This window comes from Aquarana catesbeiana, linkage group LG02 (assembly GCF_042186555.1).
Source record: "Aquarana catesbeiana isolate 2022-GZ linkage group LG02, ASM4218655v1, whole genome shotgun sequence".
NCBI classification, from domain to species: Eukaryota; Metazoa; Chordata; class Amphibia; order Anura; family Ranidae; genus Aquarana; species Aquarana catesbeiana.
Window position 1 is genome coordinate 555,149,397 of NC_133325.1, and position 21,917 is coordinate 555,171,313.

Below are 21,917 nucleotides of genomic sequence, written 5' to 3' on the forward strand. Positions count from 1 at the left end.
GCATTCAAGTTCACTGCAGGGCTATGACACAACTGTCCTAGCAACTGGTTTTGTCAAAACTGAAACAGAAATGCATCTGAGTAGAACACCATTTTTTTTTAGTACATGATTTTTTTTCATTGTACTTTCATTCCAGTACCACTGTATTACAAGGGGAATAAATATTTCAGTAACTATGCACCACCGCCAACAGTAGCTATATATGTACAAATGATCAGAGAGATAGACCATTATTTTTCTTGGCTTGTTCCCACCAATGGTAATTTACACTGTTGGGCTTTTGCTGGAGAACCAATATACAGATGAAATGTTAATGTTAGAGTATACAGTATATTTAAACATTCTTTTTACCCTAATAACTCTGTTTTACCACATCTTTGGCTATATCCATCCCTTCCGTTCAGTTGATAAGTCTTGCACACAACAATCTGTCACTGACCATCTTCTAAAGCCAGGCCAAAAATATTCTAACAGATTTTTCTATCCACATTATACATTGCAGGTGGAAAATTCTCCCACTGCAGCTTTTGTATTCTTACAGCCGTAGCCAACATCTATCAGACTATCCAAACAGTGGCTGCATCTGACTGGATGCAGCTGCTGTTTAAGCATTTCTCCACTTTTCTCATTCAATTTTTTAATCAAAGGATGTCGGGCAGGAGGTGGCTGATGAGGCCTGCACATAGCCAATTTCAAATTGCAATAGTGTGTACCTGGTTTAAGTGATCTGTTATCTGCTTACAGAAGACAGCTGATAACACAAAACAGTAAACTTACTGAGTTTTTATCACACCTAAACTAACCTTTTGGGGTCTATGTATTCAAAAGTTAGCTTTACGAACGTCTCAGCATTTGCACGAAAGTGACGAATAATACCGGTCATTTTTTAAATACATGTGAAATGTCAGTATCTATTGCCTTTCACAGGGTGAATGTAAAATTGTCTAACATTCGATCCTAAGAGAAAAAGAAGCCTTTAAAATAATTCAACCAGGAGGGTTTAAGAACATTCAAGCAATAGAGAAAATGGAAAATTGTATTAAATACTTACCGTTATTTTCCTTTCCTGACTCCAAACCATGGCAGCATACTAGTGATAGAGCTCCGCCTCTTAACCACTCCCTCAGGGCCAGTGAATAGCATAAATGAAAAGCCTAGTTAGGCCCTACCCCATTCTCTGTAATTAGCTACATACCGAAACGTACAAGGATGGGACCATATGCTGCCATGGTTTGGCGTCAGGAAAGGAAAATTACGGTAAGTATTTGATACAATTTTCCGTTTTCCTAAAGCCAACATGGCAGCATACTAGTGATAAATAACTAGCTGAATGGGTGGAATCTACTTGTCAAACCAATCTTCTAATTAGGATGAGACAGAAGACTGAATAGTCCTTCCTACAAAGTCCCCCGATGACAAGGCCCCCGGGTCTATTCCATCAAATTTGAGTAGGAATGTTGGAATGACCACGATACCCGTCTACAGATGGGCACCATAGGCATAGTGCTGCCTATGAGGCTTCAACTGCTCTGGTAGAGTACACACAGCACCCCATATTGACAGAAAAACACAGAATTGTTGACTTTTTTGCAGATTTATTAAAAAAGAAAAACTGAAATATCACATGGTCCTAAGTATTCAGACCCTTTGCTGTGACACTCATATATTTAACTCAGGTGCTGTCCATTTCTTCTGATCATCCTTGAGATGGTTCTACACCTTCATTTGAGTCCAGCTGTGTTTGGTTATACTGATTGGACTTGCTTAGGAAAGCCACACACCTGTCTATATAAGACCTTACAGCTCACAGTGCATGTCAGAGTAAATGAGAATCATGAGGTCAAAGGAACTACCTGAAGAGCTCAGAGACAGAATTGTGGCAAGGCACAGATCTGGCCAAGGTTACAAAAAATTTTCTGCTGCACTTAAGGTTCCTAAGAGCACAGTGGCCTCCATAATCCTTAAAATGGAAGATGTTTGGGACGACCAGAACCCTTCCTAGTGCTGGCCGTCCGGCCAAACTGAGCTATCGGGGGAAAAGAGCCTTGGTGAGAGAGGTAAAGAAGAACCCAAAGATCACTGTGGCTGAGCTCCAGAGATGCAGTCGGGAGATGGGAGAAAGTTGTAGAAAGTCAACCATCACTGCAGCCCTCCACCAGTCGGAGGTTTATGGCAGAGTGGCCCGACGGAAGCCTCTCCTCAGTGCAAGACACATGAAAGCCCACAGTTTGCTAAAAAACACCTGAAGGACTCCAAGATTGTGAGAAATAAGATTCTCTGGTCTGATAAGACCAAGATAGAACTTTTTGGCCTTAATTCTAAGCGGTATGTGTGGAGAAAACCAGGCACTGCTCATCACCTGTCCAATACAGTCCCAACAGTGGAGCATGGTGGTGGCAGCATCATGCTGTGGGGGTGTTTTTCAGCTGCAGGGACAGGACAACTGGTTGCAATCGAGGGAAAGATGAATGCGGCCAAGTACAGAGTGCTCAGGACCTCAGACCGGGCCGAAGGTCTGGCCCAGCCTGAGCCCTGACTTAAACCCAATTAAGCATCTCTGGAGAGACCTAAAAATGGCTGTCCACCAACGTTTACCATCCAACCTGACAGAACTGAAAATGATCTGCAAGGAGGAATGGCAGAGGATTCCCAAATCCAGGTGTGAAAAACTTGTTGCATCTTTCCCAACAAGACTAATGGCTGTATTAGATCAAAAGGGTGCTACTACTAAATACTGAGCAAAGGGTCTGAATACTTAGGACCATGTGATATTTCAGTTTTTCTTTTTTAATAAATCTGCAAAAATGTCAACAATTCTGTGTTTTTCTGTCAATATGGGGTGCTGTGTGTACATTAATGAGGGAAAAAATGAACTTAAATGATTTTAGCAAATGGCTGCAATATAACAAAGAGTGAAAAATTTAAGGGGGTCAGAATACTTTCCGTCCCCACTGTGTATGTGTGTATATATATATATATATATATATATATATATATATATATATATATATATATATATATATGATTTTTTTTTTTTTTACTTTGAAGCTCCAAGAGCTTGAATCTCTGATAACTTTCTGCTTAAAGTTCTTGCAATTGATACTGCCTTGTAAGCGATGGCCTGAACCGAACACTGCTCTTTGGAACAAACGGTTAAACTGATATGAGATCCAGCAACTCCAATAGATCTTTTTTCCTTGGTGACCGTCTCCTTGCGACTGCCCTCAAAAGTTGTGCAAAATGAAGGATTCTTGGCACATTTAAATGTGTTATTGCCGATATAGCCCACACTCGTGAGCTATGTGAGAATAGGCTAAGGCCTGGAGGAAGTATAGAACAGCTGACACTGGAAGGGCAGTAGGATCAATGTCTCGCCCTACCAAGAAAAAGCAAACTTGTTCCAGAATTAGGCCTAGATGTTTTAAGTAGAATGTCTTCTCGCACACAAAAAAGTAGAGATAACTCTGGAGTGAAAATGGAGCAACCGGAGTTGCCCATCCTCCCCCTTTAGTGCCCATGCTTGCAGCCCCAGTCTGCGTATGTTATGGAGGGGAAAGGTCTTCTGTATCCTGAAATGAATGTGAAATATGGAGGACTGGCTATGACAACTATGTTCTCTCTTGACAGCCTCAAGAGGAATCTCATTTACAGGAAATGTTGGGGAAAAATATATAGGTTAGATTGCCGTCCCAGGGAGAGACCAGAGCATCTGCCCCGTGCGCCTTGGGGTACAGAAACAAAGTCAGACCAGAGTTTGTGATTACTGTGGAAAACGAGGAGGTCTGTCTGTAGTGGGCCCCACCTGTGGACCAGCTCAGAGAAGACCTGGGACGTAGACCCACTCGTTGTGCTCTGGGAAGCTTGTACTGTTCAAAAAAATCCGCTGGGAGGTAAACTGCTTCCAGAATTATGCTGGTGCTCTTCCGCCCCAGACATTATGGGATTCACCTCTGTCAATAGCACATTGCTGTGAGTTTCACCCTGGAGCTGTTGTACCTGTTAGCTGCATACTCCTCCAGGCAGTGACTACTCACCAGCCTCCTGGGCATAGATACTGCGCCACAGGCCTTCCAGGACTCTTGCTTGGGCGCTGGCTCTGGGGAAGAGGAGCAAAGACGTCTTCCTTGGAACTTTTCTCCTGAGTGGGAGCGCCATCCGGGCTATGCTCCTCTGAAGAATGCCTGCCTTGCCTTGGCCCGGCCCTTTTGAGGGTGTGCGGGGCTGAAGCAAATCAAAGCAATCCGCACAAAAGGACATTCTTTTCCTGAAAACTTACCGATATGGTGGTCCCCACCCTAATTGTTGAGGGTCTTTGTATGAGCAGTAACTGACTCTTGATCTGTGGAGAAATGGGACGGCCAGCTGAGGTGAGGATAGCTGAAAAACCATACCATACCATGGGGTGAGCAAAACCATACCAGAGACTGTAGCTCTGGCTAGAGCCATGTACTTTGTCTATATATCAGTCTGTTGGCTAAAGAGACAGAATTTTTCCATTTTTATTTTACTGAACTGTCTGAACCGGCCTTTCAACCCTCTGATCCCCTACAATACATACATGTATTTACATACACCCACATGCATATACATACATACACATATGTATACCCACACATGCAACACCTGCAGAGGAAAGCAGGGAATGGGAAAGGTAATGAAAGACAAAAGAGGAAGACATATGTAAAAGGTACAAGGGGCCAAGAGAGAGATAAAGCATAGCTGGCCCCCCCATATTCCACAAGTGCTGCAGTTGCCAATTTTAAAAGCAGATTTTGTTCCTAAAGAGGAAACACTGCAGGGGCCCCAATAAGACCCACAGAAGGGGCTCCCAGACTATAGCGCATTTTAGCAGCCTAAAATGGGATTGGGACTTCGCACTGGGAGAGGCTCAACCCAGCCGGATGCTGCATGGAGGCAGAGGGGGGAACATAGTACTGCTTACTCTTGACTGGTGCGTTGAGGTATGAGGAAAAAAAGAAGAATGGGGTTGGGCCTAACTAGGCCTTTCATTTATGCTATTCACTGGTCCTGAGGGAGTGGTCAGGCGGAGCTCTATCACTAGTATGCTACCATGTTGGCGTCAGGAAAGTATCCTAACACTAAAGGCTAATAACATTTAAACAGAAGGGGAAATAACATGAGATTTCTGCACTGTGTACACTGTTTATGAACTGCAGGTTTGGCCACAGTTTGGGAGGTTCTTCCCAGCCCATCACATTCAGCTGTCAAGTGGGAATTCCCAGCTGACAGGTGAGTGAAACAAAGAAAAAAAATCCATACTAGACCCATATCTGAGAATTCACAAAATGGGCGTCAAATGGGCGTGACTTCATCAGTAAGGGGCCCCTTACTGATGAAGTCATGCCCATTTGACGTAACGCATATAGAGGGAGGAGTTGCAGTGGTGATGTCATCCTGCGAGTATTGTGTTGTTCATTGCATCCTTAGCCTGCACTGCTGAAGTGCTTTTTTTGTGAGTATACTGTATGTTGTTCCTACTTGGACAAATAAACCTTTGGCAAACAGAAAGCACAAGATCTGGTGTTTTTTTATCCTATGTCGTACCGGAGTCACCTAAGGGAGGTCTGAGACTAGTTAAGCCAGTAAAAGAGAGGGAGGGTAAAACTGAGGGATTAGGAGTTCCACGTCGGGCTGATTAATTGATTACGCCCAGAGGGGATCTGCTTTATCTGACCTGCTGGTAAAACAGGGGTCAGATTTTAAAGTGAGCGGCTAGGATATTGAGGCGGAGGAGAGGACCAGCACTTTCAATTTGTTGTGTACTTCACATTTGGTGATGTCTTCAATTTGGAAGGAACTGAAGACTTTTTTTCATCACTTTGGACTTTCACGTTTATCACTTTATATGCAAATGAATTGAAATTATTTTATGTGTTATTAGGGCAGCACCATTCTATATATTCGATCGGTACTAGCAGAAGTTAGGTAGAGGTGTAATGTTACATCCTATTGTTATTTTGCACTGAAATTGTATTTTTGCACATTGTATTTTGCACATTTTTTTGTAGGTGGAATCAAGTTTAGTATGAATTTTATTATTTGCACAGTTATATGATTGGTAGCGCAGCACTGTTTTGGTATTTATTCAATTTATTCAATTAATGTGAAGTGGACACGTTTTCTGTGTTAGCAGCAGACAGGTGGGGGGGGGGGGGGCAAATTTGCACATACGCTGTTATTTTGCAATTTTTTTTTACAGGTCTATTAATATTTGTTGTTACCAATTTCAATTTTTGCGCTGATAGAAACTCAGTAAATTACTGAAAATGAATGGACAGGAGACAGCGGCTCCTCTCCATGCATAAACTGAAGCATCATAAACACAGCTTATGATGCTCAGTTGTGAACACTGACTCTGTTCATTCAGAAAAGAAAGGAGGTGGTAAATTGCATATTTACTGGCTCCTTCCTCTGCTCTCCATCCTGACATATCTGTGATAAGGGGGACCCAGGGAGAGGGAAGAGTACGCGGGGGAACCAGAGGAGGACCTGGGGGACAATCGGTGCAGCCGTGGGGGCAGTTAAAAGCACCGATCTCTCTGTTTAGCTTTCAATAAAGCAGCTGACAGCTGCGGGAGGTAGAATTAGGGAAGATGCTTTATTAAAAGCAATACAGGGAGATCGGTGCTTGTAACTGCCCCCACCACCGCACGATCATCTGTGAGGCTACCCGGACCCCTTTCGTCGCTGAGGACGCCTGGCCTAATACAACAGGTATTGAAGCATTTGCACGAGTACCGATACTTGTGAAAATGCTCGGTATTGGCACCGATACCGACACTAGTATCGGTATCGGTGCAACCCTAATGGAAAGCCAAGAAATCTAATCAGTAATTAGAAAGCAATCCTGCCCCTTGTCAGTGTAAATTAATATCAGCTGGTTCTGTCTCAACTGATGGCCTAGAGGAGACTACAAGAAACATCTCATGATTGGTAAAAGCAAAGAACTCTCTCAAGACCTTAACAACCTTATTTTTGCAAAACATACTGATGGCACCGGTTACAGAAGGATTTCTAAAAGTCTCAATGTTTCAATGAGCACTGTGGGGGCTGCAATCCAGAAGTGGAAATAACATCATTTCACCCTAAACCGGCCACGACCAGGTGCTTCTCGCAAGATTTCTGACAGAGGAGTGAAAAGAATCATCAGAAGAGTTGTCCAAGAGCCAAGGACCACTTGTGGAGAGCTTCAGAATGACCTGGAATTAGCAGGTACAATTGTTTCAAAGAAAACAATAAGTAATGCACTCAACCGCCATGACCTGTATGCACGCTCACCAAGCAAGACTCCATTGCCGAACAAAAATCATGTTAAAGCACGTTTAAATAGTGTGCACAACATTTAGACAAGCCTGTTAAATACTGGGAGAATATAGTCTGGTCAGATGAGACCAAAATTTAACTCTTTGGATGACATAATACCCACCATGTTTGGTGGTCAAATGGCACTGCACATCACCCCAAAAACACCATACCAACAGTGAAGTTTGGAGGTGGGACCATCATGGTGTAGGGCTGTTTTTCAGCATACGGTACTAGCAAACTTAACTGCGTCAAAAGAAGAATGAATGGAAAAATGTACTAAGACATTCTTGATAAAAATCTGCTGCCATCTACCAGGATGATGAAGATAAAACGAGGGTGGACATTTCAGCAAGACAATGATCCCAAACACAAAGCCAAGGAAACTCTCAACTGGTTTAAAGAAAGAAAATAAAGCTGCTAGAATGGCCCAGCCAATAACTTGACTTGAATCCAATAGGAAATCTATGGAAAGAACTAAAGATCAGAGTTTATAGAAGACTGTATGAAAGACTGGGCCAAAATCACACCTGAGCAATGCATGCCACTAGTTTCTCCATACAGGAGGCGTCTTGAAGCTATCATTACCAACAAAGGATTTTGTATAGAGTATTAAATAGATTTCAGTTAGCGTGTTCAATACCTTTTCTCTGTGTCATTCTATTTTATTACACATAACTTATTTTCTCAATTTTTTGTTTTGGTTTCTTTGTACTGTATAGATTGGGTGTATGATTGCGTGGGTTGTAACCAACGTGGTGAAAATTTCATGTCAATAGCACCTTTAGAAATATATTTACCTAGAAAAATGGTGACATGTTCAATACTTATTTTACCCGCTGTATATTTTTCTAGTTGTTTCTTTGAAGTAGGTATATACACAGGGCTCTATAGGTAACTTGCAATTGTTCAGCATAGCTTACAATGTGCGATTAGGGGACTGAGGGACAGTTTTTTTAAGTACATTAGCATACAATGTACCACTCAAGCCTTGAGATCTTTAACCCTTTGTTAAGGCAAAGAGTGTGCACATCTAGTTTACAACTAACTGATGATGACATCTGCTAGCAGATGGTAACCATAACTCCATACCCCCTGTAACAGTACATAGGGAAATGCTAGGCAGGAGAGAGATATTGTTTTGCCGCTGTACAGATCATTAATAAAACCTCATCTGGAATATGCAGCTCAGTTTTGGGCACCGGTTTACAAAAATAATACTGGGAACAAAACTGGTAAGAGGCATGGAGGAGCTCAGCTATGAGGATGGATTAGCTGAATTGAATTTACTCTCTTGAGAAGAGTAGATTACAGGGGAATATGATCAACATGAATAAATACATAGTTGGTCCATAGTGAACTTGGTGTTGAGTTATTCACTTTAAGGTCATCACAAAGGACAAGGGGGACTCTTTTTGTCTGGAGAAAAGGAGATTTAATCTCCAAATACAGAAATGCATCTTTACAGTAAGAGCTGTGAAAATGTGGAATAGACTCCCCCAAGAGCTAGTTCTTGCCAGCTCAGTAGATTTTAAAAAAAGGCCTGGATTCTTTCCTAAATGTACATAATATAACTGGATACTAACATTGGTAAAGTTGATCCAGGGAATATCTGATTGCCTCTTGGGGGATCAGGATGGATTTTTTTCCCTCCTGGAGCAAACTGGATCATGCTTTATTGGAGTTTTTTTTTTTTTTTTTTTTTTTTACTTTCCTCTGGATCAACTGAGGGTATAGGATAGTTTGTGTGTGTGTTTTTTTTCTATTGGTTGAACTGGATGGACTTGTGCCTTTTTTCAACCAGATTAACTATGTAAGTAAAAAGATAAGCAGCAATATACAAATCATTTTAAACTATGCTATGTGGATTGGAACATGTAACAAATATTAAATAGGTGTCATCCCAGTTGGGCTGGAAATACACTTAATTATTCTTATTTGTTTGTAAATTATGACCCTGCCTAGGTGAGAATGATGTGCTGTGTTTCCAGTGCCTCATTGGATATGTACATCACATATCCAGGAGGCATCAGCTTCCATTCATGGAAGAAGGATGAGAGCAGGCCTGGTGGTCCATCATTGGGGCAACTTCCTGAACCAGGAAAAGACAGCCACCTCTCAATGATGCCCCCTTCTTCCATGAATGGAAGGCGATGCCTTCTGGTATATGTGACATGCATCTACCATAAGACAACAGGAGCACACCATTGTCAAGTATAGAGGATGGGTGGATGGGCTGGAACATGCAAAGAAAAAAGAAAAAATTAAACTAGCACAGAAAAGGCTTTAAGCAATTGAATATATGAGTATGTATTTAGCATAACAGATTTTTGGTTTATGTAAGGCTGTTACAAAGTTTTTTCTTCAGTAAATACAAAGGGAGCTTAATCAGTGGGTTTGTGTGGTTTGGGTGAAGTGAGTCAGTTCTAGCAATACCTGTTTACTCCTTCCCTTCCCCTTCTGCCAGTAGGTCATTGTACTATCTTGCCCCAATATGTCACTGCATCGTGTTGTGCCAAGCCTTTCTATTCACCTCCAGAACTTTTCCAGGCCCTCCTGCCTCTTTCTCTTTTACAGGCAAAGAAGAATAAAACATTATACCTGACAGTGGTACAGTTTGCATGCAAATAAATAGTGAAAATTCCTAGTACCCATAATTGTCTTACTTGTTTGCTGTTTAGATTTGAGCTGGAAACAGCTGAAACGAAGACTTCGGATTTCACTGCTTTGTTCTCTGGAAATGGTTCTTCTTCAATTGCTTCTGGCACAGGACTTTTGATACTACAGCTGCTACTAGTACGTCGTGGAATTTTCACAGAGCTTTAAAAATACAAAGGTGTAAATAGGATTATATTAGTTAGTATTTAATAGAATTGTAGTAATAAAGAGAATACAGCCACATATTGCATGCTCTCTCATATTCTTTGACACTTATTAGTTAAAGAGGTAGTAAACTGCATGTGGTTAAAAAAATATAAAAAATGACACATTATGAGAGACTTACCTTAGAATGAAGCCCTCCAGTGCCACAATGTCACTGCTGAGAGGGCATGACATCTTCCCCTGGACTTCCTTCCGGGTTCGCGGCCTCTGGCTACATGAGTGGCTGGGGGCACAATGACGTCACTCCCGCGCATGGGAGCCGCCGTTTACAGCACGGGCTCTGAAGGTCACTGTAAGCTGGACCTTCAGAGCGCATGTGCCGGTGATGTCATCGGCTGCATGCACTCTGAATATCTCCTAAACTGTGCAAGTTTAGTATATATTCACAGTACCTACAGGTAAGGCTTTTTATAGGCTTACCTGTAGGTACAAGTGGTGTAACAGAGTTTACTACCACTTTCAGCAATTTGAAGTGGTGTAATAGTTTTGTGTGTATATATATATTTTTTGGATAATTTTTTCTGTGTGTATGTATATATATATATATATATATATATATATATATATATACTATATTACTAAAAGTATTGGGACACCTGCCTTTACACGCACATGAACTTTAAAGGCATCCCAGTCTTAGTCCGTAGGGTCCAATATTGAGTTGGCCCACGCTTTGCAGCTATAACAGCTTCAATTCTTCTGGGAAGGCTGTCCACAAGGTTTCAGAGTGTGTCTATGGGAATGTTTCACCATTCTTCCAGAAGTGCATTTGTGAGGTCAGGCAGTGATGTGGACGAGAAGGCCTGGCTCGCAGTCTCCGCTCTAATTCAAACCAGGTTTTTCTGCTAACCGGTCAACTTGGAAGTGACACCCGGAGTGGAGATTCCTTTCTGCGGACACCTTGTACAGACAGTGGAGTGAGGTTAATACCCCTGATTCACAGGAACTTCTTTAAACTAAGTGTGCAGTGCCTGGAGAAAGACTGCAAGACTGAGAGTTATCTAAATGGAAGGACGCATCTTCTGTTATAAAGAAACTATTAATACAGGGGCAGATTCTTGGTTCATCTGGTGAGTTGATTACCATAGGGGATTTTTTAAACGCAGTGTGGTGACAGGATCTAAAGATTGGATCTATACCCTATATGAGCCTTATGAATGGACGTTTGATTTGATGGTTCTTGGGACATTGATTATGCACTATTGCAACAAATGTGAATGTTTTCAGCAATGCTAATGTTAAAATTTCATTTTAGCATTCTTGTGATGTTTTGTTTTATGTATGGTAGCGGCTACCATTTTATCAGTAGTTGATAATATTATTGGTCTGTGAGCGCTGGGAGAGAAGGATCAGTTCACTATCGTGTTTTGATTACTTCTTATATTTAGGGATGCCATTAAAGTGGTTGTAAACCCTTTACAATAACTTTATGCTACAGGTAAGCCTATAAGAAGGCTTACCTGTAGCTACCCAGGATATCTCCTAAGCCTGCACAGTTTAGGAGATATCCCCTGTACCCTGCATGTGCCAATGACATTGGCACATGCGCACTGGGGCAAACTGAAGCAATGGCACGTATGTGCCATTACCAGTGGCTCCCATGCACATGCACGGGAGTGATGTAATCGCGGCTCCAGCCAATCACAGCGCCGGAGTCGCGATACCCATAAGTAACCCCCGGGAGAGATGTTGCTAGCCGGAGGGGAAGACGAGGACCGCTGTAGGGGCTTCGTTCTCAGATTAAGTAATTCATAATGAGCTAGTATGCTTCGCATACTAGCTCGTTATGCCTTTGTCTTGCAGGGTTTTTTTTTTTTTTAACCAGGATTTACAGCCACTTTAAAGTTCATGTGCATGTAAAGGCAGGCGTCCCAATACTTTTGGTAATATAGTGTATATGTATATTCTGTATATATACATGACATGACATGATTAACACATCTATAGTAATAGAAAGGTTAACTAATACATTCTCCTTGAACACCAGGACACTGTGTTTGCGTTTTGACTGAACTAATATCTGTAGGCATCTTTAGAACAACTGTCATTTTTAATTTTGCTTGTGTAGCGCTACCCTTGTGAAGGCCGCTGATAGAATCTGTACCCCACTGGTTGCCCCACACTGCAAGTCCTCCGACACCTCTGACACCCTGGGTTCAGTCATTTCTTTACCGTTGACACCAATAACAAGAAATCTACACTGTATTAGCAAAGCAGTTCAGATTTGTTTACTGTGATAAGAATGACACATAGAAATGCACAGCATAATACTATAGGTAATGGAGATATTTTATCTGAACAATATAGTACTAATATTAAATGCTATCTCACAGTTTAGAAACTTATGCTAACAAGGTAAAATGTGAAAGACACAGTGCGAATAAGTTCAATTGCAGAAACCTATGTGAATAGGCATCAGAGAGGCAGGGGACTACCACTTAATACAACTATGTTTATAAAAGGAGTTAATGGCAACCCTGCAGAATCCGGCAGACCTTCAGCTAGCATTTAAAGTATGATGAAGGGAATAATCCTTGATGTTAGAGCAAAGCAATTTTAACTGGTATGGGATTGGCCCCTTTAGGTCACACAGGATCATTCTGCATTCTTAAACACAAGTGGTCACCATGTAGACTGTTTCGCTAGTATTGTACCCAGTAGAACTACTGATGAGCAGATGCACGCTCACCCACAGCACAACAGATGTTGCTGGTAACGATGTAGATGATGATGACGGCTCTTTCAGGAACTCCCTTTGAGTCCTAGCTAAGGGGATAGCATCTGGCCTCCGTCACACCACGCCACGGCCCACCCGGATCTGAAGTGCACGTAATGCTGAAGGATCAGGAACAGCCTCGAGACTGTAGCAGATAGAAAGCAATGCTGTCCACAGATGTCCCTCTGTATGCAGCTGTAGATAGCTCTCTCCTATGCAGGCCGCGACTCGGCTGCAGCTCACACTGGCACTGAGCTCCTGCTGACAGATCCAGGCCGACGTCTCAAGAGAGTGACCTAGGCCGGAACCAGCCTTTTTATATCTTCTACCAGCATTTTATTCTCTCCTCCTCAGCAATCTGATAGTTGTAGTTAAGGCCAGTCCTACTAAAATTGAAACCCCAGCATTCTGAACTACACATCCCATGATGCTTTGCTCTGCTCTAAGTTCTGTTTTTAGGAAATGACACACGGACTCCAAGCCAACACTAGAGGGAGACAGCTCCTCATTAATAACACTGCATACTGTCACTGAATTGCAGGCACAATAGCCAGCTCCTGGCTACACTTGTGTTTTTGTTGTTTTTTTTTCACCTGTCATACTATACCAGTGATCACTGCCACTTAGGCTCAGTTCACATCATACAGGTGCAACCAAGCGCAGACGCATTCCTGTGCATCACATGGAGGGTAGTCCATTCCCTTAAGTGCTCTACTTGAAAGAAATGCAGAAAAGAAGTCCCTGACTCTTTTTCAAAAATGTGCCACAGCGAACCACATGGTGTGCGCATTCGCAGATGCGTGGGGGTGCCATTAAAAAGTAATGGCACCACTGCACATCTGTTAAATTGCAGCATGTTTCTGCGTGTGTCGGAAAAACCACACAATTTTTCATAGTAGTGTGAATCCATCTTCACACAGGAAATTAGGCTAAATTTCTCCAGTTAGCAGAGACCGGTTCTAATCCTTCTTCAACCTACAAAAAAAGGTGTGTTTTATAACTATCCGTGTCTCCTATGGAAACATTTCCTCTTGCTTCCTGTTCTATTGTTTAAATAATAATATAGATTGGAACATGTAACAAATATTAAATAGGTGTCATCCCAGTTGGGCTGGAAATACACTTAATTATTCTTATTTGTTTGTAAATTATGACCCTGCCTAGGTGAGAATGGTGTGCTGTGTTTCCAGTGCCTCATTGGATATGTACATCACATATCCAGGAGGCATCAGCTTCCATTCATGGAAGAAGGATGAGAGCAGGCCTGGTGGTCCATCATTGGGGCAACTTCCTGAACCAGGAAAAGACAGCCACCTCTCAATGATGCCCCCTTCTTCCATGAATGGAAGGCGATGCCTTCTGGTATATGTGACATGCATCTACCATAAGACAACAGGAGCACACCATTGTCAAGTATAGAGGATGGGTGGATGGGCTGGAACATGCAAAGAAAAAAGAAAAAATTAAACTAGCACAGAAAAGGCTTTAAGCAATTGAATATATGAGTATGTATTTAGCATAACAGATTTTTGGTTTATGTAAGGCTGTTACAAAGTTTTTTCTTCAGTAAATACAAAGGGAGCTTAATCAGTGGGTTTGTGTGGTTTGGGTGAAGTGAGTCAGTTCTAGCAATACCTGTTTACTCCTTCCCTTCCCCTTCTGCCAGTAGGTCATTGTACTATCTTGCCCCAATATGTCACTGCATCGTGTTGTGCCAAGCCTTTCTATTCACCTCCAGAACTTTTCCAGGCCCTCCTGCCTCTTTCTCTTTTACAGGCAAAGAAGAATAAAACATTATACCTGACAGTGGTACAGTTTGCATGCAAATAAATAGTGAAAATTCCTAGTACTCATTTCTCCAGTTAGCAGAGACCGGTTCTAATCCTTCTTCAACCTACAAAAAAAGGTGTGTTTTATAACTATCCGTGTCTCCTATGGAAACATTTCCTCTTGCTTCCTGTTCTATTGTTTAAATAATAATATAGAAATTAAATTATGCATTTGTAGTGTATTTTAAGTGTAATTTTATATTTGTGTGTGCGACACACACACAATATTATTGTAATTATTAGTGTTACTATGGAAACAGGAGTACAACAATTCAGCGCAAAACTCCTTCAAACCAACTGATTTCTCCCGCAGTAACTTGGTTCTCCAGTAAGAGACATTTATTGACAAAATCCTTATACTACAGCATTAACACTTAGGGCCCTTTCATATGAGCTTTCAGATCAGTTCTGCCTGTCAGTTTTTCAAGCAGACTGATCGGAAGCTCCATGCGGTTCTATGGGCAAGCTTATATAAACTTTCCCCAAATCTGTCCCCTAATTGCATATTGCATATTGCAAGCTATTATGAACAATACAAACTGAGAAAACAGCTATTTTTTGGTATGGTTGGAAACACACAACAATTAGAGAGTAGGGCTTCTCAAATTTGACTGCAAAGGTGGAAATACATTTTAAAGCAGACAGTAGGCCAGTTTATTGTACATATATTATTCATTAAAGAATATGTAAACTCAACACTTCATATTCCTGATATGTGCCTGCTGCACCATGTACAGTACTTGTATGAAAAAGTATTCTGTTCTCTTTGTATTGCTTCGTGTGAAATCCCTGGTGTCTGTCAGTCCCTCTGCTCCCTATTAAAAACTATGAACACTAAGCATGGGAACACAGCATGATCAATTCTCTAGTAATGCTGCTTTCCTCCAATGATCAGACTTGTCCTGATACACCCACCCCTGCACAGCCTTTCACTGGGAAATCAGTGTACTGCTGTTTCTCCTCCCCCAGCTCTTATGGAGCTGAGAAGAGAGGGAATGTGATCACTTATAAAAAAAATCATAAATAATTTCCCTCTTCTTTTTTTATATCTATACACAAATGTTTTGCTTTTCATTTCTATTTTAGCCTGAATGGGTTGTTTTACAAGGTGTTTTACAATGTTAATGCTGGCATGCACCACTGTTTTTATAAATGCATATATTATTTGGGAGCATATATACCGTATTTATCGGCGTATAACACGCACTTTTTTCCCCTTAAAATCAGGGCAAAAATCGTGGGTGCGTGTTATACGCCAATCCCCGCTGATCCCCCGCTGACTGTGAGCGGAGGAGCGAGCGCCGCCGACATACATACATAGCCGAGTGTACTTGGCTAGGTTCGGCTAGCTCCGCTCACAGTCATGCCCAGTCCCGCCCTATGATGGACATAACACAGGGCCTGGGCGTGACTGTGAGCGGAGCTAACCGAACCTAACCGAGTATACTCGGCTATGTATGTATATTGGCGGCGCTCGGCTCCGCCCACAGGAGTACGAGAGGAGCCGAAAGCGGCCGAGAGCCACCGAGATACACAGGACCAGCTAAGTGTATCTCGGCGGCGCCATATTTAAAAACTGCAGTGACACTACAAGGCTGCAAATGACACTAAAAGACTGCAAATGACACTACAAGGCTGCAGATGACACTACAAGGCTGCAAATGACATTACAAGGCTGCAAATGACACTACAATGCTGCAGATGGACACTGATAAGGCTTCATTGATGGGCATTTAAATGTAAGTTTTTTTTCCTTAAAACATTTTTTTCCTTAAAATTCCCTCCTAAACTTGGGGTGCATGTTATACGCTGGCGCGTGTTATACGCCGATAAATAAGGTAGTTGCCTCATATGCAGCTTCACAAACATGTAATTTTAAATCATAGACTTTAAAATATGGTCTAAATATGAAATTAAAGGCTAACAGTGTTGTAGTAGCACCCTTTAATTCACTGGTAGAGAAAACTATACTCAGTCTCAGGCCAAATTAATAGAGAGATGGGAGTACCTAATTGGTTTAATTATTATTTTTCTGCAAGGTTAGCATTATTAGAGTCTGACATTGCCATAAACACTCACCGGCCACCTTATTATGTACTTATATTAGTATTATTAGTTCAAACCGAGCATCAGAATGGGGAAGAAAGGGGATTTAAGTGACTTTGAACGTGACATGGTTGTTAGTGCCAGACGGGCTGGTCTAAATATTTTAAAAACTGCTGATCTACTGGGAATTTTACAAACAACCATCTCTAGGGTTTACAGAGCATGGTCTGAAAAAGAGAAAATATCCAGTGAGCGGCAGTTGTGTGGAAGAAAATGCCTTGTTGATGTAAGAGGTCAGAGGAGAATGAGCAGACTGGTTTGAGATGATAGAGAGGCAACAGTAACTCAAATAACCACTCGTTATAACCAAGGTATGCGGAATACCATCTGGATGCACAACACATGGAACCTTGAAGCAGATACCACACCTGTCAGCTAAGAACAGGAAACTGAGGCTACAATTCACACAAGCTCACCAAAATTGGACAATAGAAGATTGGAAAAACGTTGCCTGATATTTTCTCCAATGGCCTCCACAGTCAGCAGATCTCAATCCAATAGAGCACCTTTGGGATGTAGTGGAACGGGAGATTCGCATCATGGATATGCAGCCAACAAATTTCAGCAACTGCATGATGCTATCATGTCAATATGGACCAAAATCTCTGAGGAATGTTTCTTTGATGAATCTCTGCCACCAAGAATTAAGGCAGTACTGAAGGCAAACGGGGCTCTAACCGGGTACTAGCAAGGTGTACCTAATAAAGTGGCCGGTGAGTGTATACTGTACACATAACATTTTGCTTTCCAGAAGCTGCACAAGAGCAAAACAAACATCCTTTGACCCAATCTGGCCATAGTCTTAACACTGAGATAATTTTTATGATGTATCAATCTAAAAATGCTTAACTATCATATAATCAAATATCATTAAGGAACTTTCCCAGGAAAATTCTCTGCAATGGAATACTACAATATACCAAAATTTATGACATGCTCAAAGTTCACAAATTATATTTTCTAGTCATAATTTCACTCAAAAAATACCCCAGCTTTAAAATTTGCTGCTTACACCAATATGGATATACCCTCACTTGACAACCTTGCTTTAAGTAGAACTAAAGGTAGAACCTTTTTTTTTTTCATTTTGTACAGAGCAAGGGAGAGTTATAGCCCCTGTCTGTTTTTTGTTGTTGCCATTTGTGTCCCATTGGGGTAATTTCCTTTCAGTTCCTGTCCCATTGTCAAAACAGGATGTGATAGGAACTTAAAGCAAGGTTCCACCCAAATTTTGAACAATATCTGTATGTATTCTCTTCCTTGCCTAGATGCTGACATGCCGTTTAAAAAAATTTAAATCGCTGTAATTACCTTTTATTTTTCTATTCTTCTTTGCACTTCCTGGTTCTCCTCCCATGGGAGTAGGCGTGTTTCTAGCCTCTCCCAGACTCCTGGGAGCTAGTCTCAGGCTTCCCAGGATGCCACTGAGCATGTGCAGGAACGAGCGGTGAATGCTGAGTGCACAGCATTCACCACATCCAGGAAATAAATGCTTGTGGGCTTCAAATGCCCACAATGAAAATGGAAACCGCCTGCAGTGAATAATATAAGTTATTCTTTCCGACGAAATCTGACACAGGCGGACATATTACACACAATATGTGAGTATGTAATGCTGAGAAGAAAAGTTTGTGAATGAACTCAAAAAAAAAAAAACGATAGATAGGTGGACCCCCGCTTTAAGTCCCTTCAAGCCCCTACCCTCCAAGTGTGGGTATTCCTGGTTTTCACCAGGGTCACCAAGAGGATTTCCCCTCTATTCCTGTTCTGGGGATAATCCAAAATTGGGAATTCGGTTTTTACTTTCACTTTCAAAGACAATGGTAAACAGGACAAACAGAGAGGGTGAATCTTCTTATTGGAAGTGCAGACAGCAAAGAAAAAAAACCTGACACATGTTCTAATCCCTTTGCACGCTATCCAAAACTAAACAGAAAAAAAAGTTTTGCCTTTTAGTTACACTTTTAGTGCATCGTCCAATGTTAAACAATGCTTACATTGGCTCCTTCTTTCAAAAAACAGCTATCATAGGACTAAGGAAGGAAGGAATAAAATAAACTAGGAAGCCGTAATGCTAAACTGGAATTTAGCAGAGGAGTATTTTGGTAGGCCATACTGTAAAAACATATATATTTGAATTATGTACTAGCTGTTTGCCTGGAGCTTCCTTTGATCCCAAGTACTTGCTGTATCCCAACAAGCTTTATGCAGTGCTAAGGAGGGGTTAGTTGTGCCCAACATTACACAAGCCAGGTCCATCAGTTCTCGTAACAAGTTTTGTGTTCTGCTTGTACATAGCCTTTTTTTCAGTATAATTTCTCAACCTTACTCAGCTCATAAATTAAACCAGTTTTTCCATGTAATGATCGTTGGAATGGTGTCCACTGCAATAAACTGGATCATATTTCTCTCTTCTTTATAAGCACATATATATATACACACTAATTTAAATGAATGAATGACTTCTCAGTAAGATTTCTCTTCTCCAGCCCCACTCCAAAATGGCACTGCCACGGTCTGAAGAAGAAGCACATGCTCCGCATACGCAGCGCCAACCTCCTCGCGTCAGATCAAGGAAGTGACGTCATACCAGCCCCGCTGTGCATTACACGAGATCCAGCACACAGGACCACAGACCTGGAGCCTGGTGTAGTTAGCCTGCTCCACCAGACATGTGTCCCCCCAGCCTAGATGATGCAGAGAACCAGATGAGCAGTGCCACTGTCTGTGTGCCTGTGATTTTATCACTCTTGTGAGTAACCTATTAAAGTCTTCTAAAGCTATACTTAGTAGTAGTGTTCTCATCCAGTGTGCTCCTCTAGAACTGTCTTTTTGCTTCTACACAAAGCTGCCATCTTTCTGGGCTCCATATGGACTTTTTATGGACTTTTTACCCTATATGGACTAATTGATTTGATTTATTTAACTTTATTTGATTGTCCTTTTCCCAAGCCCGGGACACTGACATAGTGCCTAATTTAGCCCAATGTTTTCCCCTCCTTGTCAATATTTCTCTTCTCAGCATTGTTTCAGTGCACACAAACATCTGCCCATTTCATTCTCTTCTCATTACTTTTTATTCACTCCTTGCACATTACACTATGTTGAAAGTATTAATAAGACCTACATTAGAACTATAATAGCGTTTCAGCACCATACCTTACGCATATTGCAATCACTCCCCTATACACTGACACAAAAAAGTTTAACTGAAATGTACAACACTTGAAGTAGCAAAACACTTTTCCTAGATACAGCCAAGTGTCAGCGCTACGAACATGGAGTAATCTTTCATCATTCAGCATAGACTTAAAATGCAACTATACCCTGAAGCTTTTTTTTTGTTTTGAATAGAGTGGGGAAGGGTTAGAACCCCTGCCATCCAGGGCTGTATTAGAAAGATTTTTTCATCACTTCCTGTTCTTGGGACAGCCTTTTACCAAACAGGAAGTTTTAGAAATTCTGCAACAGGGAAACAGACAACAAAAGAACACTAAAAAGGGGTTCCAGAATTGCCTTAAGTAGCTTAAAAAAAATAACGCTTCTGTCTGTTTTGCCATTGGAGAGTTTACTTCCTATGAAGGGAAAAGGTTTTACTTGGGTTAGCAAGTAACCTGAAATCTGCTTCAAAAGATGGCTTCGGCCAGGCTTTTTTAAAGCCCTCTGAATGCCAGTCAAAGCACCTGTCACTAAATAAAATGGTTAGCTTACAGTCCTGTTTAAACCTTGCATTAGCGTTGCTTTAAAGCCTCCATAGAAGTCTATGACAAAGATCACTTTAGGCACCTGCAGCTTTTGAAAGGCTTTTATTCCGCTTTAGCTTTGCTTTGGTTTGGAGAAATTGCAGGTATGAGATATCCACACACACAGGGCATCTGCCAAGCTTCATTAAAGCTTCCAAAAAGCACCATCGAAGTGTCATCGAAGCACCACCGAAGCATCACAAAACCATCAAAAACACATCAAGAAAGCATGTTGAAGTGGTAGGCGCTTTAATGTGTGTTAAAGTCGAAGCAAGTGTAAACCAGCTTTAAAACACATTCCCAGGTAACACTATAACCTAACAGGGGTTCTAATTCTTCCCCACGCTGTACAAAATGTAAAAAAAAAAAGTTTTTGGTGTAGATCACATTTCAACGAGAGCTAGTTGTATTCTGCCAGGACATGATCACAGACAGAATAAGAACTTGCATCAGCATAATTATACAGAAGTAGTAATAGATGTACATACCTAACAAACACCTGGGTCTTGTACTTGGACTGACTGGGTGATGTGTTTGTTTCATTTTGTGGTTCTGAGGGCGTAGTACTCACTGGGTCACTGATTGGACCACTGGAATTCTTTCCTTGCGTTGGGTGGTCTTGTGCCTAATACAACAAAAACAAAATATGATTATAAAACATATTTTAACATTTGGAGTTATAGTACGCCTTATGCTTTTCTGTTTATATCTTTTTGTGGCTTTTAATAAAGACCCTTGTGAAGTTGGCTGTAGTTTAATTACCTTACTATCTGATATCTCTGCTTTTTCCTCTTCAAGCCTTTTCTCAGTTTGAGAGCTGAATTTTTGAAGCTGTGCCTTCTGGACCTTTACTGTGTGGTCCTCTTCTTTCCAGCTACTAAATTTTTGGTTAAGTCTTCTTACATTCTGATTGTTGTGCAATGTTCCTTTTACGCTGTCAGACTCTAAACACTGTTGATTTTTAGATGAGATACTTTGCTTTTGGCTATTAGATGTTATGCTTTCTGTTTGATTCAGGATATTATTACTTGTTGTACCATGGTTCTGGTTTTCTTCTTTTGTACTTGTCACCTTTTGTTTCTCTTGTGTAGCATTCTTTGGATGTTTTACCTCCTGTATCTCAGTAGTAGATACCTTGATCTTGTCTACTCCAGTGCTGGTTAGCTTGTTGCCTTCATTGTGTTGCTTAGGTATTTCAGTTTTTTCTTCATTTTGAGCTTGAAAGTTTTCCGGTTCCTTTTTATTTAATAACTCCTTCTTTTCCTTGGGGCTTACAGCTGAAGAATCTGACTGTGAACTGAAGCAGTGATGCAAGGA

The 21,917-nt window shown here is 41.3% G+C and overlaps 1 protein-coding gene across 1 annotated transcript in view; it reads right to left on the reverse strand.

Moving 5' to 3' along the window:
* LAD1 (ladinin 1) overlaps positions 1-21,917 on the reverse strand; it is a 107,017-nt gene that overhangs the window by 23,545 nt on the left and 61,555 nt on the right. Inside the window, exons 5-7 of the mRNA XM_073615979.1 lie at positions 21,363-21,897; positions 21,089-21,225; positions 9,990-10,143 (exon numbers count right to left, since the gene is read on the reverse strand). Coding sequence (XP_073472080.1) covers positions 9,990-10,143; positions 21,089-21,225; positions 21,363-21,897 — 826 coding nt within the window. The remainder of the gene's footprint in view (positions 1-9,989; positions 10,144-21,088; positions 21,226-21,362; positions 21,898-21,917) is intronic.